The 21,307-nt window shown below is 38.6% G+C and overlaps 2 protein-coding genes across 4 annotated transcripts; one reads left to right on the forward strand and one right to left on the reverse strand.

Moving 5' to 3' along the window:
- Positions 1 to 119: 119 nt before the first annotated feature.
- On the reverse strand, positions 120 to 4,129 carry pdzd11 (PDZ domain containing 11). The gene is made up of 6 exons (XM_026330881.1): positions 4,079 to 4,129; positions 3,508 to 3,615; positions 2,841 to 2,981; positions 2,590 to 2,688; positions 2,104 to 2,164; positions 120 to 1,435 (listed from the first exon to the last, which is right to left on the reverse strand). Exons 2-6 carry the CDS (start codon positions 3,598 to 3,600, stop codon positions 1,401 to 1,403), a joined length of 429 nt encoding a protein of 142 aa, XP_026186666.1. The 5' UTR covers positions 3,601 to 3,615; positions 4,079 to 4,129; the 3' UTR covers positions 120 to 1,400.
- Positions 4,130 to 9,697: 5,568 nt separating this feature from the next.
- gdpd2 (glycerophosphodiester phosphodiesterase domain containing 2) lies at positions 9,698 to 19,400 on the forward strand. 3 transcript variants are annotated; one of them, XM_026329615.1, is made up of 18 exons: positions 9,698 to 9,815; positions 9,906 to 9,946; positions 11,812 to 11,883; positions 12,028 to 12,240; positions 12,994 to 13,097; positions 13,249 to 13,342; positions 13,600 to 13,659; positions 13,744 to 13,842; positions 13,957 to 14,047; positions 14,319 to 14,458; positions 15,968 to 16,050; positions 16,506 to 16,665; positions 16,781 to 16,987; positions 17,071 to 17,219; positions 17,728 to 17,875; positions 18,041 to 18,123; positions 18,224 to 18,246; positions 19,009 to 19,400. In XM_026329615.1, exons 4-18 carry the CDS (start codon positions 12,154 to 12,156, stop codon positions 19,071 to 19,073), a joined length of 1,593 nt encoding a protein of 530 aa, XP_026185400.1. In that variant the 5' UTR covers positions 9,698 to 9,815; positions 9,906 to 9,946; positions 11,812 to 11,883; positions 12,028 to 12,153; the 3' UTR covers positions 19,074 to 19,400. The 3 variants fall into 3 exon arrangements, with proteins under 3 accessions (XP_026185400.1, XP_026185396.1, XP_026185397.1); XM_026329611.1 differs by lacking the exon at positions 11,812 to 11,883; XM_026329612.1 differs by lacking the exon at positions 11,812 to 11,883 and having other exon boundaries at positions 12,083 to 12,240.
- The last annotated feature ends 1,907 nt before the right edge of the window (positions 19,401 to 21,307 follow it).

Here is a 21,307-nt window from a genome sequence, read left to right on the forward strand (position 1 = left end):
GAAAGTCAGTTTCAGCAGAAACCAATCTACAAAGTCAAACAAGTTTGGTTACTTGTACCAGAGCAAACTGGTACGTTTCCATCTCTACCTCAGGCTCTACAAGTACACAAAGACAAATGTGACTTCATGTTTTATTTGTCTTACTTTGTTAGTGTTGTGTTCTTTTATGAAAAATGCACTTTGATTAATAAGGAGCTCAAAACTGTTATAAAAATAAGAGCTTAAGATGAGAAACCTCCAATGATTAGTGTACAACAGAATAAGACAATGTTGAGATGCAACAGGCAGCCATATACACAAATGTTTAAAATATATGACGTAAAAAAATCTGCTAACATTTGAGTCTCCACTATATTACAGATTTTACCATTATACTAAGACAAATGGCACATGTGTCATTATTATATACTGCAATGACATGTTAGAACCTGTACTTCAACAGTTTGACCTCTCAAATACATTTCATACATCAGAAAACTATAACATCATTCAGCCCTGGATCAATGTAGGTAAAACAAGCATGACGGTATTTGTGCCAGATCCACAATAGCAGTCACTGATCAGTATTTACACTGAGTATCTCCAACACAATAATTGTTAAAACATTAAAAACTGGATATACAACATATTCATAGTGATTTTGTTGGCACTCACAATTTGTAAGGCCCTACTGTTTTTGTATGCCAGTTTATACCGTAACATAAGTCATGTGCACATTTCCTACATGTATATACTCTCCAGTGTATAAGGTACACCTATAAAAATTAATTTAGAGTAATAAAACTGTCCTGCAATAAAGGGGACAATGTTCCATTTTGGTTGCTGTCTCTAGTAGAGACATGTTCATTCAAATCTATCCATTTTTTGTGGATTTAGTTTGTGCTGCTGCTGAAATGTATTACATTAAATTGAGGAGTGTTTCTAATGCTTAGTCTACCCTCAGTAATGAAAATGTGTTGACATGATATAAGAAAACATAACTTTAAAACAATTTCAGCAAGAACTGCAGAAAAGGAAAAAAGATCATCTTTTTTCTTACTTACAGTACCAGTACACAGGTATCTAGAAAAATTACCATAATTTATAATAGTAAATGTCCACTAAGTACATTCCCAAATTTAAAGAAACTAGAACAGTGGCTTCTTCTGAATATATCCTGGTGGAGTAGAAATCATCACAGCTCACGATACATTAGAACGTACTTGACTGTAAAGTTGAGAGAGGAAACCGAGCATTGAAATGAGTATATATCATCCCTCCACGGAGGACTTTGAATGAGTCTGTTAGTCATACATCAGTCATGGTGAAGCTGAGACAGAATGGAGGTCAGAGTGTGTGGGAGGAGGGTACTGACGCTCTGTGACGTGTCTGTCCACCTTTCTCTCTCTCATTGCTGCCACCTAGTGTACAGTCCTCTCCTTTTGCCTTTGGTAGTCTGATAAAAGATCACAACATCACAATACTGAATGAGATGCCCTTTTACCGTCTCTTCCAAATAAAATATGCAGTAATTTGTTGGTTCTAATGCCATGTAGTGAGATCAAATAAATAATTAACTTTAGCTTGAGTATTGTATGGTCTTTGTAGTACCTTTCCTTACACATGACATGACAAACATACTAGGACAAATACACAATTCATATTAGAAATTCACAACAGGCTGGATTCTGCTATCAGTCTCCTTTGGGATGAATAAAGTTTTGTATTATCTTATTAGTAACATTAAACAACCATCTTCTGATGATGTGAAAGGTTTGTTTCCATCAGTAAAGTTGGTAAACTTTTAAAAATCATCAGTTGAGAAACAAATGGTGATAAATGGTGAGGTAATCTATTATTTACAGTTACAAAATACTCATTGGGTCAAACTGTATGGAAACTCAAAAATATTACAATGCAAAAATAAATTCTATTTGCAAACACAGAAGACAGAAGAGGGGGAAGCACTGATCCCAATGGCCTAAAAATATTCTTCAGCAATAGTTTTATTTTTTTTTAAATTCCAAAACGTCTTCACAGTTGACAAAGCCAAAAGATATGAATCCATTAACTGTCACTTGTTTGTTATCACTGATTGATATTGTTTTGTAGAACAAGACTTACTGTAAGGAAAGAAGCGAACCCTCATCAGGATCTCTCGTGCAGTCTTCAGAATCTCTACAGCCTAAAGAGGATGAAAAATGTCATGACCGATAAGCAACTGTCAGGGCAAAACAAAAATGGATATTTAGAAAAAAAAAAAAATCAAAAAATTAAAACGTGTGGCGTGTGCGAAAAGCGCATTACATAGCAAAACATTTATACAAAGTGATGCTTCCAAAATCATGTGTCCTCTTCAGTAGTCACTTCAGTTTTGTGCCAAATGAAATATCAATATTTGTTTTCCATTCTAATGAAGAACATTTGTGAAGTTGTTCAACGGTGTAGGCATGCAGTGAAAATAGTAGATAACATGAAAGAGGCTATATTAATAAACCTAACAAACCTGTTTAACATTCCTTTCTTATATCTGCAGCCTTCTGCTATATACAGTAGATACTGTAAGCAAGATATTATGAATCTCAGCTTGAATGTACTGCTCTGACTTACTCTTGAGTGCTCTATGTCTTGGAAATCAACGTCATTCACAGAAAGAACCTGATCTCCCTCTTGTAGCCCTGCTCTGTGGGCATCTGAATCTGGGACCACCTGTCAATACATCACCCACAGATACGCAAATTAGAAAACACAATTTGGGAAATTATAGACATGTAGAAAAAAAATCTAACAGTTAGTCATCAGCATAACAAGTAACACATATGCATGTGAGTAAAAGCCATAATAAAACCCGGGCTACACACCTTGGATATAAAGATTCCTAACTGAGATGCCTTGCCCCCACGGATGTTGAAGCCCAGCTGTGCACCCGGAGGCTTCTTCAAAACAATGGTACGTGGCAGGAACTGTGTGAGCTCATTGTTGTAGTCAGGGTGATGAACGCGCTAAAGGGTAAGTTGGGAATGTAGTACCTGAATTATTTAATGATCCATTATGAGTTTTAGATCCTGATTCTTATTATGTGACTAATGCAGAGCAATCTAGTGAGAGTTAACAGCATACACAAAGGACATGACAGGACTGGGAACATAGTCAGCAATCATGAGATATTTTGCATCTTTACAACTAGTTAAATCACCAACATCATTACATATTCCAAGTGTAAATGTTGTTCTTTGCAGTGATGTGAGTCTCCACATCCAGGAATAAAAACAAAAGTGAAATATACTTCATCAGCTCTCCGTGAACATCTAAACACTCATCACCCAGAAGCCACTGGGCAGCCACAGAATAATCAAGGTGGCCCAATACCTGAGGCCATTTTTAAGCAGTGACAAGTTTTGAGCTCACCCTCTCAAATTATTTTGCTTAGATCCTGTGATGACCTGTGCCATGGCAACTGAAAAATGTCAAAGTTGTATAATGTTATGGTTTTATAACACAGAGTGGTTCTGTTAACATGTGCCATACCTCCTGTGGGGGTATCCATGTTGGTGGGTTCTCATAGGACGGCAGGAATACCACAGGGAGCTGGTAGTCATCATAAGGTATTTTCTGATCCATTGTTTCTGAAAACACCTAAAGACAGACAAGTGCACAGCTGCATGTACAGTTGTTCCCTTACGTTTGGTGCACCCCAGATAACAAGACCTCATTATTACAAGCTAACGATGAATGTATTTAACGTTAGTTACAGAATAAAAACAGGAAAGGAGACCAAAACATAACACTAGCTAGCTGTTACTCGTCATGGTACCTCACATAGCTACTGTATTTTACACTGCTATTAAAACTATTTGTTTTACAAATCAGATCACTGAAACTGAAAAAGCTAATTTCACACTGCACGAATAGACAAACGAGATGCTAACTTAGCTAACGCCACAATTAGCCTACAAGCTAAATTCGAAACGAGCTTGTTTCGCTCGTTTTAACCAGTGTTTACTATCGTTATCATCTGAAATGTAACGGTGAACATAATACATAAGGTGTGGTCATAACTGCAGAGTGATGTCCGTAAAATAACAACAAATAATCTCACCGGAGCTACAAAACTGCTAACAACAAGCACTTCTTCAGCGTTAGACAATGGCTGACATCCCAATACTGCCCCCTACTGTAGCGGAGTGGGAATAGCTGCTACCATATACAGGTGTGCACTATGAATTTATACTATGCTATATTACTATACAACTGTATTAAGGGAACACTTAAATCACACATCGGACCCTGATGAACGAAGTTTTCATGTTGAAATAATATCAATACCAATATACAATGTATAATTTGTTCAGAACAATCTGTGCAAATTATCAACCCGGGGAAGGCTGTATTTTAAATCATGCTAAAAAATATGAAACCACAGGCACATCCAAGTTGCATTAGTTTCATCACAGCAACTCATGTGTGATTCAGAAGTGGGCATGGCCCTGCAGGCCTGTATGCACTCCTGACAAGGTCTGGGCATGATCCTGATGAGTCAGCGGATTGTGTCCTGGGGTTCTCCTCCCAGACCTGGATCAGGGCATCAGTGAGCTCCTGGACAGTCTGGGGTGGTGCTTGGTGGTTTCAGATCTATGTATCTATGTTTTCTACGTTCCTAAACTGAAGTAGGGCTTACTACACTTCCCTGAGGTGTTCCAGTTTCAATAACACATGTATTTGATAACTTTGTCCCCATTTTAAGCTGAATAGTTCTTCTGCTTAGAAAGTTTATAACCCAAACAAGAACTTTCTCTTTGACTCCAATGAAGTGAAGCCTCATCAGCAACTCCTGTCTCTATAAAACAGCCTATCAACATAAAAAGAACATTGCTGTTATTTTATCTGTTTTTACTTCAGCTTTTTTATATTGTCCACCAGGCACAGCACCAGATCTATTGTGCCTCTTCTCCTTGAATCTGATTTGTTACATAGTTGCTATGCTTTATTTAGCCACTTTTAAGTTCATTGGTCTGTCATTAAGCTGTCTAATCCACAATTTTACAGATGTGTGATGTCAAGGCAGTTGGCCTATAATTTGCTATGATCTTTCCATGATTCCTTTTGGAATAATTGTTGTGCTCTAGCTCATCTGGATATGTTCTTCTTCACCAACGACATCTTAAGTTGTGCCAGACCTAAATGTTTTGACATGATGTAACATGTTTAAGTTTAACCTGGAGCAGTGCTCCCTAATATGGCTTTTTATAGCCTTTTAGTCTTTATAATTATATTTGGACTGGACTACAATGAACTCTAATGCAGCTTTGTTTCATTTTATTATCAAATGTTTGTATGTTGCTATTATAATGAATCTGACTTTCTTTCTTTCTCATTTAGCATTCACACACTCATTTTCCCAATCCTGTGTTCTGTGGTGAGAAATATTTACTTTGTGCAACATTGGATCATGTTTTTTTTTTTCTCGACACTCCTTTCCTAACTATCCTTATTCTCTTTTCACACACAGTGACTGGTTTTTACCCTTACTTCTTTTATCCAAGTGGCACACTGCTGCTCTAACAGTAATTGGAATACATTCAGTTCATGCTGTTATTTATCCAATATCAACTTGTGTTTCTTGTTTCTAACTATATATTTCACAAACATCATCACTGTAAATCATCATAAAGGAATTTAGTGGACTCTGTTATTGGCTTGAGAATCTTAAGTTTTACATATTCAAACTAATTCCGCTTAACATTCATAGTTTGTATTTTGAGACCACTACAGTGCTTCTAAATATGAGATTTTCTGGGATGGATTAATGAACTGTTGAGAGTTTACTCAATTTATTATATGACATTTTTAGGAAACAAAATAAGTGGACTAACTTCCCAGCTTGCCTTGTTTGAGACCTCTCCCCTCACAGACTGATTTGTATAGTGGAAATGGAATGAAAACTTGTTTTATGTCTTTTAATACATGTTAAGACAAGTCATGACTGTTCCTTTTCATCATAATATAAACAATACTAACTTCATTGAAGGATGGCCTCTACTCCCATTCACTGCAAATTTACCAGCGGGGGCACATCAACTGCCTCTAAACCAAAGTGACTGTAATTATTAAAAAAAAAAAAAACCCTTAAAAGAAAACGTTTTAACGTCACAGTTAGCACAATTGGCCATACTTTGATTTTTTATTAAAGTTTATGTTTAAGTTTAAAGAATTACCAAAAGAAATACCCCAAATATTCGATAAATACCCCATTTATAACACAAAGGTTTAGAAAACAGACTGTTTTAATTAAACTGACAAAGATTTGCATGTTCAAACAAACTTACCACTAATGTACCATGATGCATCTCATTACCATAAACACATCATATCCTCAGACCTTTTTACAATTTTAAAAAATTAACCCAGAACCTAAATTAAGACCACACAATAGCATCTGACTCTCAGCTTATGTCAGCTCTTGCCATTATGGATTTCTTTTCAAATTCATCTGACAGCTAAGAAAAGCAGCTGAGGATAATGCAAAGGTATTGATTTGAATTACTTAATGAAAATTGTTTTGCAGAGATCTGATACAAGCTTGGTCACATTAATGCTTCACAAAGCATGTTTGCATTTATTCTTGCCAAAGGTACATTCTAGTGGATATTTCAGTTAGAAGTGCAGAGTGATTAATGCGTCAAATCTGCTTCACCACTTGAAAAAGTAAATCATACATGTTAGCTGGAGATGTACCAAGCAGGATTCAAGTCTCAGCAAGTCTCATATTCCAATTGACTCGAACAAAACACACTTCTGGCTGCCAGGTATGAAAAGCAGATACCTGCACATATAAAGACAAAGCTACAACATTATGACAGGGTTTAAAAGATTAGCAGGAACAGGCAACATGCATTCATCCTCCCCCTTCTGAAACCCCATACAGGAGTTCTATGTCTAGTGTTACCATAAAGCATCAAACTGTGAGGTTAAGACTCCTTTATCACGTGTGTGTGTATGTGTGTGAAGCATTAAATTAATACATGATTCAGAGAACACGAACATGTCTCCTCTCATACTTCTCACAACTCAATTTCTAACATGAGTTCTCTGTATCTCTAAGAGGAGACTGATACAGACCTCATTTGATCACCACCTGTAATCACCTGACAAAAGTCCCTACCAATGAAAACACTTCTATTTCCTGATCAGCCCACACATAGTGTCACAAAAAGTCAATTTCACAAAAGGTGGCTAGATCTTTTTAGAGCTGTGTGGCTTCTACAGGGTGTAGGAGATTCATATTTATGTTAACATTGGTAAAATGTTTTGGGACCTACAGACCATTTTGAGTTAAGTGATTCTTGCCTGCCCTAATAAAGAAGTTAAACAGACAAGGCTGAAAACGTGGTAGGCTCAACAGAACTGGCATCTTCCTTTGTGTGAAACTCTGGCAAAGTAAACAAACCAGCCAATAACAGTTATTGTTTATGAAGCACCCCTTGCTTGTAGACCTACAGTACATACAGATATAAAATCAGTTTGTTTCAGGATTATATCAAAATGTGTTTGTAAAAAAGTGAAACTGTTAGAACCTTTGCCTCATGCCTCCTTTTAATGTGATCAGTGTTAGACTCAGTAGGATACATTTCTAGCAGAATATGGTATTTGACCCCACCCTGTCATTACTTTGACACTAGTGACAGCGTGGGTCAACACTTACACAGCTCAACAATTACATTGCTATCGTGCACATCTGTCAGCCTGGCCAGCAGCACTATGCCACTGTTGGCTTTGTAAAGACGAGCAAATCCTACTTCAGTCTGAGGGATAGGAGGAAAAGCAACAGTCCAAAAACATGGTTTTAATCACCGCTCAAATTAGACATTATAATCAAAATGTAATATTCAAAGTTTCATTCAAGCTGACTGTAGAAACCATACCCGCCCATCAGAGATTAATGTTATGTAATGCCATCTTTCTTCTAGTTGTGCAACAGGTGGTTTGTGTCTAACAATCCTCTTTTGTTAGGGGGCAAGCAGTGAAGCAACAAGGAAACAGTCTGGGTTTTATTTTATCCATAACTGCCAAAATCAGTACAATAAATAATATATTTGATTAATTGGTCTCTAAAAAAGGTCATCAGAACATAACTCTACTAAAGACATGAACTGAACAAACTGACCTACCGCAATAACACATGAGGGGACATATAGAGTAGATTGGTCCAACTAAAACAAAGACAAGCGTAGAGAAAACTAACTGATCCACTGAATCACTTTCCTGACAGGCTGCCCCTGCCTTCTCTATGGTCAACTTGACTCCCAGTTTTTCATTTCCTGTACTAATGCAAAAACAGAACACTTAAGAAGTTTAGTTCTTATAATACACATTTCCAATTCTTGTATGTTATATTATGATTATTATAATTGGACTGGTGGGCAGCATGGTGGCTGAGTGGTTAGCACTGTTGCCTCACAGCAAGAAGGTCGTGGGTTTACTCCGGGTACTCCGGTTTCCTCCCACAGTCCAAAAACATGCATGTTAGGTTGATTGGTGACTCTAAAAATTGCCCGTAGGAGTGAGTGTGAGTGTGTGAGGTTGTCTGTCTTTGTGTGTCTATATGTGGCCCTGTGATGGACTGGTGACCTGTCCAGGGTGTACCCCTGCCTTCCACCCGAGAGAGAGCTGGGATAGGCTCCAGCAGATCCCCGTGACCCTGAGCCAGGAAAAGCGGGTATAGAAGATGGATGGATGGATGGATAATTGGACTGTTGTTGGATTATTATATGGACATGTTACTGTGTCTATAGTATTAGTTACTTTCCAGCGCTCTTTAAAATGATGGTTATGATAAACACAGCTCCTCTGCGCAGTTCATGCTGTAGCTATTTCAGGCAGGGATAATAAATATCCATTACAAAATAATGACATCCATGTGTTTTTGTTTTAGTTTTTCTTCTTTGCATTTCTCGGATCAGAATGGGATTTCTAAAACCACCACATCACGTGAGTGAGTGTGAGTATCATATGAGCAGTTTCTGCTTGTTTTGAACCAAGTGAAATCGTTTTTGAACAAGTACGCAAATGATTACGCACACCTGTTGGCTCTTTCTTACAATTCCAGTTGCTTTTGTCATTAAATTGGCAAATGACTATAGTGGTTTTCAGTTGAATCGTCACAGCTCCCAAAGTCTTAGTCATTATTTCAGGTCAGAAATCTATAGGCTACTGCCAATATTTCATCGTACGTCAAACATATGTCCTTAGGCTACATGGTTCTATACATTTGTAGATGAGGTCTGTCTAATGTGCTCAGAAATGAAGAATTGCTTTCAGGCGAATATTTTAATAAAGGAGAACATGTGCGTTCAGAGGTGAATCTCGCACATTAAAAAAAAACAAAAGCTTTTACGCGACACATCATTTTGGGCGAGTGACGCGCTTTTATCCAGGATGTGTGCGGCGTGTACGTCTTGTTTAGAGAAATGCACAGTTTACAGTTTTCCACGCTGCATTTCTAACCTGAGAAACTGCACCAAAAACAAGGGAGAAATACAGCAAACGTCGCCTTCTTTACCTATATGTCTCTTCCTAAAAGCCCCATGCTACCTGCTGCTGTGGGCGTTAGTGGGCGCACAGGTTATTTTGAAGGATACGCCTGTCGGTCGGATTCATTGGATCCCGCCTCCCGTTTGGGTTACACCCTCTTACACCCTCTTCAGTACCCCCATTCATAGTCTGTTCACGGACGCACAGAGAGTGAAGAGGATGAGAGAGACTGAGAGTTGCGGTTTTCCCAAGGAGTGTGCTATCGGCGTGACTGCGGGGACTTCAACGGCTCAGCGTGATTCATGGTGAGTCACTTCATTAGATAAACAGATAAACCTCCACATAATTTATTCGATAAAGATATCAGTAAATATATTTCTCTTTCTGATTTTCAGGAATGCTTTGAACAACTATACACACTTTAGTACTCAGCTTGGTAAGTAATTAAATGGGTTTTATTCCCTAGATGCATTGAACTATTAAATAAGAATTCACTGAGGACATGTCATTACATTTTCTGCCTGGACATGTTGGTTTAAAGCCGACAGGTTTCATTCCACTAAAGCTTTTCAGCTGAACATTTCCTCAAGTCATAATAGTTTATTTCAAACACAACTCTTGCCTTTTAATCGAGGTGTTCAAGAAGTCAGTGTGGTATTGAAATGTACTTTTTTTGATATTGAACACAAAGAAAAAAAACACAAAAGGCGCAAACAAAGCAACAATCCAGTGCAGCTCCCTAACCCTCAGTTCCTGTGAGAAATTTAGGGTAAAAAAGAAAAATATAACATGCAAGCTTAAAATCAAAGATAAACACACACACACACACACACACACAGATGCACAGGTGTGTGATGCACAAATGCAGGACATGTGGCTGATGTCGATCACTGGGATTATAAAGATGTTATTTGTATAATACCTTTCAAAACAGTTACTTTACGGTACGTTACTAGAGCAAGACTCAGTCCTAACACAGGACAACAGGGATTGCTGTGGTCACTATTACAAACCTGGCAGAAGGCAGGGATCACGTCATGTGTTACATTTAGAGGTGTTTAATTTTCAGGGTCTGTCAAAATGTCAGAGGGGGACTTTGGGTCATGGAGCTGTTGTTACCAAAATGTTGAGAGCTTGTTACACTTGTGTTGTATGGTGGGTTGGTTAACCCTAGAAAAATGAAAGAAGGAAGGGATTATTTTAAAAAACAGTTTCTGTATTAAATCACAGCAGAAAGCATAATCCCAAAGGGAATTTCCACTTGTGCATCAGTGTGACCGTGAGAAAATATAGTGTTTTGTTTTTACGCTGTCATTCAACTGTTTAGAACCGCATGAACATCAGTCATTTAAAAAGTATTTATTGGCTACTTCATCTGTCATCGGTTTTTATTACAATGGTACACCCATTAGGGATTTACAGTGCATGTTGTCAACCTGAAAGTGAAATATAAACTGACAATGTATGTTTAACTTTTAATTTGGGCAACCTCTGTGCATTTATCTTACAAAATGTTATCTGTGCAAGTGCAACAATTAAAGAAATAAACAGTGACATCTTCCAGCTATTATGCTAAGCAGGGACATAAATTAAAATGCTGTATCCAGGTACAAAATGAGCACAATTGACAATTGAGCACATGTACTTGTTCTTTCATTGCAATTAGGTCATTTCCATGTCACTTTCTTTTCTTATCTTGTCACCTGTTGACTGTTATTACTCAACATTCACTTCAGGCTTAAAACTTCCTGGTAAATGCTAAGAGTGTACAATAAAACAAGTGGCCTTGTATTTCATGTCAATGGCATTGAGACCTGCCAAATATATTCACAGAAGATTACTTACAGGGGTAGTTGTTATATTTCGGTTTAACTCAACATGTTAGATTTGTTTAAAACATGTGCCCTAATCTTGAATTTAGTGATTATCCTAAGGGTTTGACTGTCTAAACAAAATGAGATGAGTAATCCAGGTGAGTGGCAGTTGGCAAAACCTCAAGCCAAATCAAGTTGAACAAGAAACAGGTGCCTGTATAGTGCGTTTTCATAATAGAAGCATTCATTGCTCAATGTGCCTCTTCTGTAGGGGGACAAATAATCTGTGTAACTTCTCATGTCCCATCTAATCAGAGTTACTGAAACCTGGCACAACTATATAATAACATGCTCCAGCAAGTTTACTCAAATCTTGCTGTGACCCGTTCTGGGCTTATCAGTTTTCTTTAATGTCATTCAGTTTTTCTCCACCCCCTCCCTCTCTGTGCATGGATGTGGCTGTCACCATGGCTGTTTGTGCTGCAAGGGCTTCAACAGTGTGACTTCACTCTCACACTGGTCTGTGCACGTCTCTCAATACCCCATGATGCTGGCCATTGTAAGTGCTCCCAGTGGCTAGACCCCTTGAGGACACAGGCTCTATTGAGGGGGGTTATTCAGGAGGGTTTTCCTTAATACCCAAAGAAACTCCCCCCTCCCTTCATTTGCTTTCTCTCTGTTTTTTCCCTCCAACACACTATAGGTTTAGAGAATTGAATGAGATTAAGCCTCAAAAGTGCTCCTCCATCCTTCCTCAGGCTGCGTGTATCAGGTATCCAGATTGCACTGTACAGGATCTGCATGTTTCTGTGAATGAGGAAGTGAAGTGATGACTCAAGACAATAGCTGTTGCAGAGTTTGCAGCAGGGGCTTGTACAGCTGCCGCTGGAGGGCCCCAGGAGGAAATGAGAAAAAAGTGAGTATTTTCCACCACATTTGTGAATTCACAAACGTAAATAATGAATAAATGTTCTTGTGTTTCAAATACATGGGCCAGACGTGGCCATCAAACAGGCCGGGGTAAATGTACACACATTTTCACCAGCCCTACACATCAGCCCTAATTAATACTGTGTTGATATTCTTTCAACATGAATCAGTCGATTTCAGTGTTCACTTCCTTGTGTATACATGGGAAAACCTTTTCAAATCCCTGTAACCAGGAATTAATGTTCAACCAGACTGAATTCAGAAATATAAAATATTTCCAATGAAAGGAGGCTTTTCACATCCCTGTAGAAAATAAAACACTGTAAATCAAGTGATGATTACAATGCTCAATATGCATTTATGTGCCAAGAAAAATAAGTAAACTCACAGGTCATAACAGGTTTGTCATGGACTTGTCTGAAACTCGGTTCTGAGAGGGTTGAGGATGTTGGCAGGCTTTAATTTTGTATAAAAAGGAGAGTAGTGTGTAAAGGGAAGGTGTGCTGTTCATAGTGGAAGAGCATGAAGGGACTGTTTGTGTGGAGTTGTCACAGCAGAGCACAGAGCACAAAACCAACCATGAAAAAATGTTGGAATCGTTCCACTGTCTCAGATTAAATTACCTGGAGATTATAAACAAACACATATTTTCACATACACCCAGCACAAACAAGGTCATTACCATTTTACACATAAATGAAAATGTTGAAATGACAGATATTCCACTTTTTCATTTTAGAATGCATGCTGCTGGTTCTCACTGGTCACTCTGGTCTCCCTGCTCTCTCTGTGCTGGATGTACATTTGTCTGGTTACTTTCAATGACCGAGAGGATGTTAATTGGTGAGTGATCACAGAAATTCTCACACACGTAGCCCACTTTGGATCTGGCACAAAAGCCTGGAATCCTCTCTTTTCTATCCCTTCTTTTCTTTCTCTATTGTTGACCTTTATTCCGCTAACCTTGTGCTGCCCTCTATTGTTCTATTATTAGGAAGGGCTTCCAAATACTGAAACGGTGGGTGAATTGGTTCATGGTGCTGATCATCATTTCTGCAGTGTTAACCAGCTACTGCATTCTGCTACTGGTGAGAACATAGTTCTGAAAGTGTGGTGTTTAGGTTGAGCAGTAATGATGGAGAAACTGACTGATTATTCCATTTTCTCATGGGAGTGATTGAGGTTACAACTGTTGAACACATAAAATAGCTATTGGATATTGTAGCTTTATCCAATGGAAACAGATGTTGTGAAAGGTTCAAATTAAGATTTGCATGTCATGAGCCACAGAATAAGATGCCATAGCTGCGATTTCAAGTTATATATTCTACATTGTTCATTACAGCTGTTTGCTCTGGTCCAAGTTGCCCTGAGAGAACAACTCAATTTACATTGCTTGCACAAGGTAAACATCTAACTGTCCAACTTTTTTCCACCATCTACTGAGATGGTCCAAATTGCATAATGTCCTGTTGTTTCCTGTACATAGATCTTGTTATGCTTTGGTGTGATCATCATCACTTTTGGGGTCACAGGATTTAGCCTCCATTGGCAACAAGAATGGCCAATTGTTCCTCTTTCACTCCAGGTACAGTAAGGATTTCGTGTGTGGGAATTATGATGAGAGTGTAAAAGTCTGGTTTATTTACATGGCTCTAAATTGTTGACTGTGTTTCTGATGTGCGCGTCGGACTTTTGGCAGGCCACAGCTCCTTTCCTGCAGTTTGGTGCTGTTGGAGCCTTGACGCTGCTGAGCTTGTTCATCTTCCAGGGCTTCCACACGGCCAAAAAAGGTATGTTTCAGACATCATTTAAGAGAAAACGTAGGCGTGATTTGCAAGCCATTACAGCAGTGCAGACATAACATTTTCATATAGTGACTAAAGGTATAACAGAAAAAGGATATATAATAAAATTAAAACAACATGCATAATGTTTATTATAAACAGTGTTGGACCACTGCTAACATATAAGCAGTGACTGATTACAGTTCCACCATGCAAGTAAAGCCCATTACTAGCTCACACTTCTAAAGGGTTTTATTTAACTTTTTGTTTCTACCAGGGTCCAAGTTCCTTATTTCAGTGGTCTTTATAGTAGTGTCAGCAGCCATCTTTCTGTGTCCCCTGGTCATCACGTCTCCTTGTCTGGTAGCGGATTTACCTGAAAAACCAAAGCTCATTGGTCACAGAGGAGCGCCGATGGTGAGCATCCTGTTTTTACTTGACACAGGGTCCATAAGTTGTCATTAGTACACATTTTGGCTTTGATATATATATATATATATATATATATATATATATATATATATATATATATATATAATATACAGCTCAGGTATAGCAGTTATGATGGAGGAGTGTCAAACTCCAGTCCTCGAGAGCCATTGTCCTGCTTGTTTTCCAACTGTCCCTGCCCTTGCAGCTTTTTGAAGACACCTGATCCAGGTAATCAGCTGTGGGCAAGGTAGGGATAATTGGAAAACAAGCAGGGAAGTGGCCCTCGAGAGCTGGAGTTTGACACCAGTTTAAAGGGATAATTTGACATTTTGAGAATTTCGGTGTTCGCTTTCTTGCTAAGAGTTACATAGGAAGACCATTGCCAAACAGAAAGACATTACTTCCAGCCAAGAAGCTGTCATTTTGGTGCTTCCAGTTTTGAACAAAGTAAGCAAACAAGATATAACATGTTCACGGGAATCTCCGTGGACCATGATGTTTGCAGATGACATTGTCATCTGTAGTGAGAGCAGGGAGCAGGTGGAGGAAAATCTAGAGAGGTGGAGGTTTGCTCTAGAATGGAGAGGAATTAAGCTGAGCCACAGTAAAACAGAGTACATGTGTGTAAATGAGAGGGACTCAAGTAGAACGGTGAGGTTACAGGGAGTAGAGGTGAAGAAGGTGGAGGATTTTAAGTACCTAGGGTCAACAGTCCAGAGCAACGGAGAGTGTGGAAAAGAAGTGAAGAGACGTGTGCAAGCAGGTTGGAACGGGTGGAGGAAAGTGTCAGGTGTGATGTGTGACAAAAGAGTGTCAGCAAGAATGAAAGGAAAGGTGGACAAGACAGTGGTGAGACCAGCAATGTTGTCTGGTTTAGAGACAGTGGCACTGAGAAAAAGACAGGAGGCAGAGCTGGAGGTAGCAGAGCTGAAGATGTTGAGGTTCTCTCTGGGAGTGACGAGGATGGATAGGATCAGGAATGAGGACATCAGAGGGACAGCTCATGTTAGATGGTTTGGAGAAAAAGCCAGGGAAGCCAGATTGAGATGGTTTGGACATGTTCAGAGGAGGGACAGTGAATACATTGGTAAAAGGATGCTGAGGTTAGAGCTGCCAGGAAGGAGGCCTAGAGGAAGACCAAAGAGGAGGTTCTTGGATGTAGTGAAGGAGGACATGAGGATAGTTGGTGTGGGTGAGGAGGATACAGAGGATAGGGTTAAATGGAGGCAGATGATTCGCTGTGGCGACCTGTGAAGGGAGCAGCTGAAAGGAAAAGAAGAAGACTCCTGGCTCAGGTGTGACCAAATGTCCAGCCATGCGAGAGCCCCATATGCTGAGCTGCTCTGCCCTTGTTAGGTTGCTTTGCTCCTGCGTCACCATTAAGCTCAATTTAACACTGTGTGTGAGGTTGTGCGCGTTCACTCAGCTTTAGGGTTGTCGGAAAGAGTTTAAGCATATGAGTGTGTCTCACCCATCTGTCATCACTCTGTTCAGCTGGCCCCAGAGAACACCATGATGTCGTTCAACCGGAGCATTGCGTGCGGCGTGACAGCATTTGAGACAGACGTGCAGCTCAGGTATGATGAACATGGCATCATATTTAAAATGTTTTTAGCAGCAGCAGGACAGCAGAGCACATTTTATACACATGATTTCTACAGCCCCATACCATCTATACCACCATACACCAAGCCCTGTCCCTGTTTCTTGGTTTAAGATGTAAATATGCACTTGATGGTTACATACATGATAGTATGCTAAATGAATGAGGTAAAAGCTTGACAGGCCTGATGAGCCTAGTTATGGTTTCTAACCTATGATTGGACAAACACTGTTCCTGGGAGGGGTTTAGTGAATGATCAGTCCTATTAATTTCCAGTGACTTTAATATACACTGTTCATCTTTTAATCTCTTGCAGTCAGTCCTAATTGCACACAGAGGTCAACAGGGTCATAAATCACTTTATGTACCTTTAAATTAGGATTGTTTGTTTTAACAGATGTTATTGTTTGTTTTGTTCCTCTAATCTAGTAAAGACAGAATTCCCTTCCTGATGCATGACAGTAATGCAGATTTCTTGCTGAGAACAACGAATGTTAAACAGATGTTCCCTGACAAAAACTTCAGCTACAGCACTAACCTAACCTGGGAAGAATTACAGAGTCTGAACGCAGGTGAATGGTTCCTGAAGGTGAGGGCTGTGCTTTCACACATACATGTCATACATGTCACTTGCTCATAAAGGTGTGTGTCTGTGTTGTCATGCACAATGCTACAGTTACAGAAACTGCGATTGAACTTTCCAGACAGATCCTTTCTGTTCCGTGTCCCAGCTGTCAGAAGAGGAGAAGGAGACAGCCAGGAATCAAACTATACCCTCCTTACTTCAGCTCCTCAACCTCGCCAAACAGCACAACATCTCTGTGTTATTTGACCTATATAGCCCCAACCAGAAAGATGACACAGTGGACACAGTCAAAACCATCTTAAGTTCTGGCATTGATCCAAGCCTTGTAAGTTTATTGCAAATGGCTCCGATAGAATTTGACTAAGATGAGGCACGTTTTATTAAGGTGTTTTATTTTCGTTTTTATAGGTCTTTTGGCTGCCTCCAGCAGAGAGAAACTACGTGAACTCAGCTGCTCCTGGTTTCATCCAGTTCTATAACAATGAAAGTGAAATGTTAAATGAAGAAGGAAGACACCTGAATGTGAAATACAGCAAGCTGGATACAGAAAAGATCAGGTATACATAGATATTAAATAAAATACACTCACACTACTTATGTGGAGGTTGCCAGGAGCTATGCACAGTAGTACCTTAATTAAAAGCGTGTGTTTAGCATGCTGAGACACAGCACTGGACCTGAATTTAATGACATAGGCTCAGCCTCCAGGGAATGAAATTCCAATAATATCCCAACCTAGGTGTGCAGTTAAATGGATGAGCACAAAAAAAAGCAAGAATGAAAAGCACTGTAGCAACCTGTTTTGAGAAAGTGCTAAATTACTGCATTTAGTGCTAAATGAGCTCACTGTACATGGACTGTGCTTGGTTTATGAACAGCTTTTCCACAACTTCTACAGACAAATCACTGGTGAAGACATAACCTACACACACATGCTACAAACATACACATGCAGGAACATGCTTTACATTCTTATTTACTGCTTTCATTTGCCTACAGTATAATAATGTATTTGAAGATCTAGTTATTCTGTGTTCTTTTTCAAACACTGTTTGTATTTGACAGGGAACTTCGGAGGAACAATGTTACAGTGAACCTGTGGGTGGTTAATGAGCATTGGCTGTTTTCTCTGCTATGGTGTGCAGGGGCCAGCTCTGTTACCACCAACTCCTGTCATCTCCTAAAAGAAATGGACCGGCCTGACTGGGTCATGGTGAGCAGTACATACAAGCTGCACATGCTCTACTTTCTGTTCATTTCACTTTCAGCATTAAATACCATCAGCTGAAGTATTTGTTTTGAAGCTGCCAAGTCTGTGCAGGTTCCATGTTACATGACACGCCTTAGTCATTCCTCTGGTCATGTTTTTGTGTTTCAGGGACCTGTTGCATACAGAATGATATGGATTTCAGTGGACATAGCATCCATTGTGATAATGATTAAACTCTACATCTGGCAGTGGTAAGATATGCAGTTGTTTATCCTGAACATTTGTGACTCTTAGAAAAAAATATTCATGAAAGTGAACAGAATGACTCATCCACTTCATTGTTCCTGCCAGGAAAACACAAAATCACAGAACAGGTACTGTAACTTTATATTTTAACATCTCACAGTTAGAGCTGCAACTAATGACTGCAGAGTATTTTCAGAATGAATCAGTTAATTGTTACATCTTTAAAATTATACATATTTCTGAAAACCTCAGGTTTAATTTTCAAATTTGTAGTCCAGAACATTTTAAAAGAAGTATATAATAGTTGCAGATAAATTTCCTGTTGATTGACTAACCAATTAACTCACTAATTGTTGTTGTCTAACATATTAACAATAATGGCACTAAACATACTACCTACTATTTACATTAACATTTGGGTGTTGCACATTATGCTCTAGATAAAAGAGCAATTGTGATATTGTCTTCATATCATTTGGGGTTCATATAAAGTTGATAACTGTATACTATCCCTACAATAACAAAATGATTGCTGGCATTAACAAAATACCATCCTGTACCCTTTTATTTACAAAACATATTTTAAAAGAATCTTATAATGCAAGCAAATAAACATCATGTAATAGTTTTGTACCACCTTCTAATAAGTGCTCCTTTAGTTGTAAATAATAGCTTAATTAAAGTTTTATAAATTTGAATAAATCAGTTTAGTTGCCAGACTTTAAAAACAAAACATCTTTTATTGGACCATTTGAGCACAGAGAACATTTGAAAATTATTTAACTGTAAACCAAACAGTTAATTATAACTTAAAAACTTAAATCCTAATGGTGTGTTATTAAAAAGTGGTGCCTGAGTTCCTTCACTTGTTTTCTTAACTGTTTTAACAGGAAGGGAGCAAAGAAACTGTACCTCAGCCTGGAACGAGGAGCAACACTCTCCCCTGTTTGAATGATGCTATCATCTGATGTTTCTGGACCACTGGAATGGTTTGGACCTAAACATGGGAAATTAATGTGATTTATCATACACTGTACTCTGAAGCGACACCACAGTGGCTTAGTGGTTAGCACTGTTGCCTCACAGCAAGAAGGGCCCGGGTTTGCAACCTCTCAGGGACCTTTCTGTGTGGAGTTTGCATGTTCTCCCTGTGCTTTTCTCCATGTACTCCAGTTTCAAGCCACAGTCCAAAAACATGTATGTCCGGTTGATTGGTGACTCTAAATTGCCCATATGAATGAGTGTGAGTGTGTGAGGTTGTTTGTCTCTGTGTGGCCCTGTGATGGACTGGTGACCTGTCCAGGGTGTACCCCTGCCTTTCACCAAAAGAGAGCTGGGATAGGCTCCAGCAGATCTCTGTGGCCCTAAATAGGAATAAGCAGGTATAGATGATGGATGGATTGGATGGATGGATGGATGGATGGATGGATGGATGGATGGATGGATGGATGGATGGATGGATTGGATGGATGGATTGGATGGATGGATGGATGGATGGATGGATGGATGGATGGATGCATTCTGAAGCCAAAGGTGTATTTTTACAGAGATTATAAACTGTGAATCAAAAATGCAGAACGCCACTGTATGATGGTGTTAGTTTTTTGTTGTATAATTCTAGTTGGTTAACTGAGTTTATCATTCATATTTTCTGCTGCTACTGAAAATATGAAGCTTTCCTGATTGTATCACTGCATTTTGCAGGAGATGTGCACTGAATTTCCTCTTGGCTTTTTATGTCATTGCTGTTTCAGTTTGGTCAAAAATTTACCATACCAGCCAAAAGTGTAACCTATTTTGTATAGCAGCTTGACATTTGTGTATATAACCCTGTATTTGTAATTTGCTTGTTTTTTTCTGGCATATTTCACTCCACTGCATTTATTTGACAGCAGTTATTTTGCAGAAAGACAATTTTGAAAATTATGAACATATATTAAATAACCCAGTTGTATATGTAGATGTTAAATAGTGGAATAAACTATCTTACCTTATAGTGTCTTAACGCATCCAATAAAAGATCATTTGAAAAATTATAGACATGTGACCACATATTACAATGTGTAGAGATTAAAAAATAAGTGGGCTGGGGTGTAAGGGTCAAAACAACTTGCTCTTGACTTACGGTAACAGAAAGTCAGATATTTTTTAAAGAGTCAAAATTCAACAGAACTAATGCTAGATTATTACTGAAGGCAAGTGCTCAGGTGCACCAGGTTTACTACATATATTTGAGTTCAACATAATATTATTATCAAACATATTGGGTCCTTGATTCTTCCATGCTGAGGACACTAGGATCCTTTAGAGTGTGCAATGCAGTGGTATCACAGAGGTAGACAAAAGGAAAGCATGAAACTCTTAGCCAGCAGGAACAACACCTCCCACTCCCTGCAGGACACCCTGAGTCCTCTGAGCAGCACCTTTAGCAACAGGCTGCTACACCTTAATATTGTCGTATCTAATCTAATTTAATCTAGTCTACTCTAATCTAATCTAATCCGATCTATTCTGATCTAATCTAATTTAATCGAATCTATTGTAGTATAATCTAGTCTAATCTGATCTATTCAAATCTAGTCTAATCTGATCTATTCTAATCTAGTCTAATCTGATCTAATCTAATCTAATCTGATCTCATCTAATCTGATCTAACCAAATATCATCTGATTTGATCTAATCTAATCTAATCTAATCTAATCTAATCTAATCTAATCTAGTATATTCTAGTCTGGTCTAATCTAATGTAATCTAAGTAATTACCACACAGAAAACCCAAGGTTGTATTATAACATCATATGAGTATTGTAAAATTAATTGTTCAATATTAATAAGTTTTGAATTATTTTCTTTGGTGATGTATTGATGTTTCAGTTTGCTTCTGTAGCTAACTTTTCAACCCACGCCTTATTAATACCTGGTCTGAGATAATGTAATTTCAAGGCATTTTATTAAAGTTATTAATGTGTGGCCACAGTAGTAGGCCTATCTCATTACCACCGGTCTTACTCTTTTGATAAAAATCTGAATCTTTAGTTTAAATTTTGTCATTTGAGTTTTGTTCTAGTCCATATATTTTGAAGATATTTTAGTCTTGTATTTGTTTGTGACATTTTAGGCAATTTTTCCCCCCTGCATAGTAATTATCGAGGCCATCTTTGTTGTCTACAGTTACCATGGTTACAGGTG

Source organism: Mastacembelus armatus, chromosome 10 (assembly GCF_900324485.2).
Source record: "Mastacembelus armatus chromosome 10, fMasArm1.2, whole genome shotgun sequence".
Taxonomy (NCBI): Eukaryota; Metazoa; Chordata; class Actinopteri; order Synbranchiformes; family Mastacembelidae; genus Mastacembelus; species Mastacembelus armatus.

Coding starts and splice junctions, on each gene's coding strand:
- gdpd2 (XM_026329615.1), top strand. CDS start 12,154: ATGACTCAAGACAATAGCTGTTGCAGAGTTTGCAGCAGGGGCTTGTAC. Junction 12,241..12,993: donor CAGGAGGAAATGAGAAAAAA/GTGAGTATTTTC, acceptor TTTTCATTTTAG/AATGCATGCTGCTGGTTCTC. Junction 13,343..13,599: donor GCTACTGCATTCTGCTACTG/GTGAGAACATAG, acceptor TGTTCATTACAG/CTGTTTGCTCTGGTCCAAGT.
- pdzd11 (XM_026330881.1), bottom strand. CDS start 3,600: ATGGATCAGAAAATACCTTATGATGACTACCAGCTCCCTGTGGTATTC. Junction 2,689..2,840: donor TAGGAATCTTTATATCCAAG/GTGTGTAGCCCG, acceptor ATGTATTGACAG/GTGGTCCCAGATTCAGATGC. Junction 2,165..2,589: donor AAGACATAGAGCACTCAAGA/GTAAGTCAGAGC, acceptor CATCCTCTTTAG/GCTGTAGAGATTCTGAAGAC.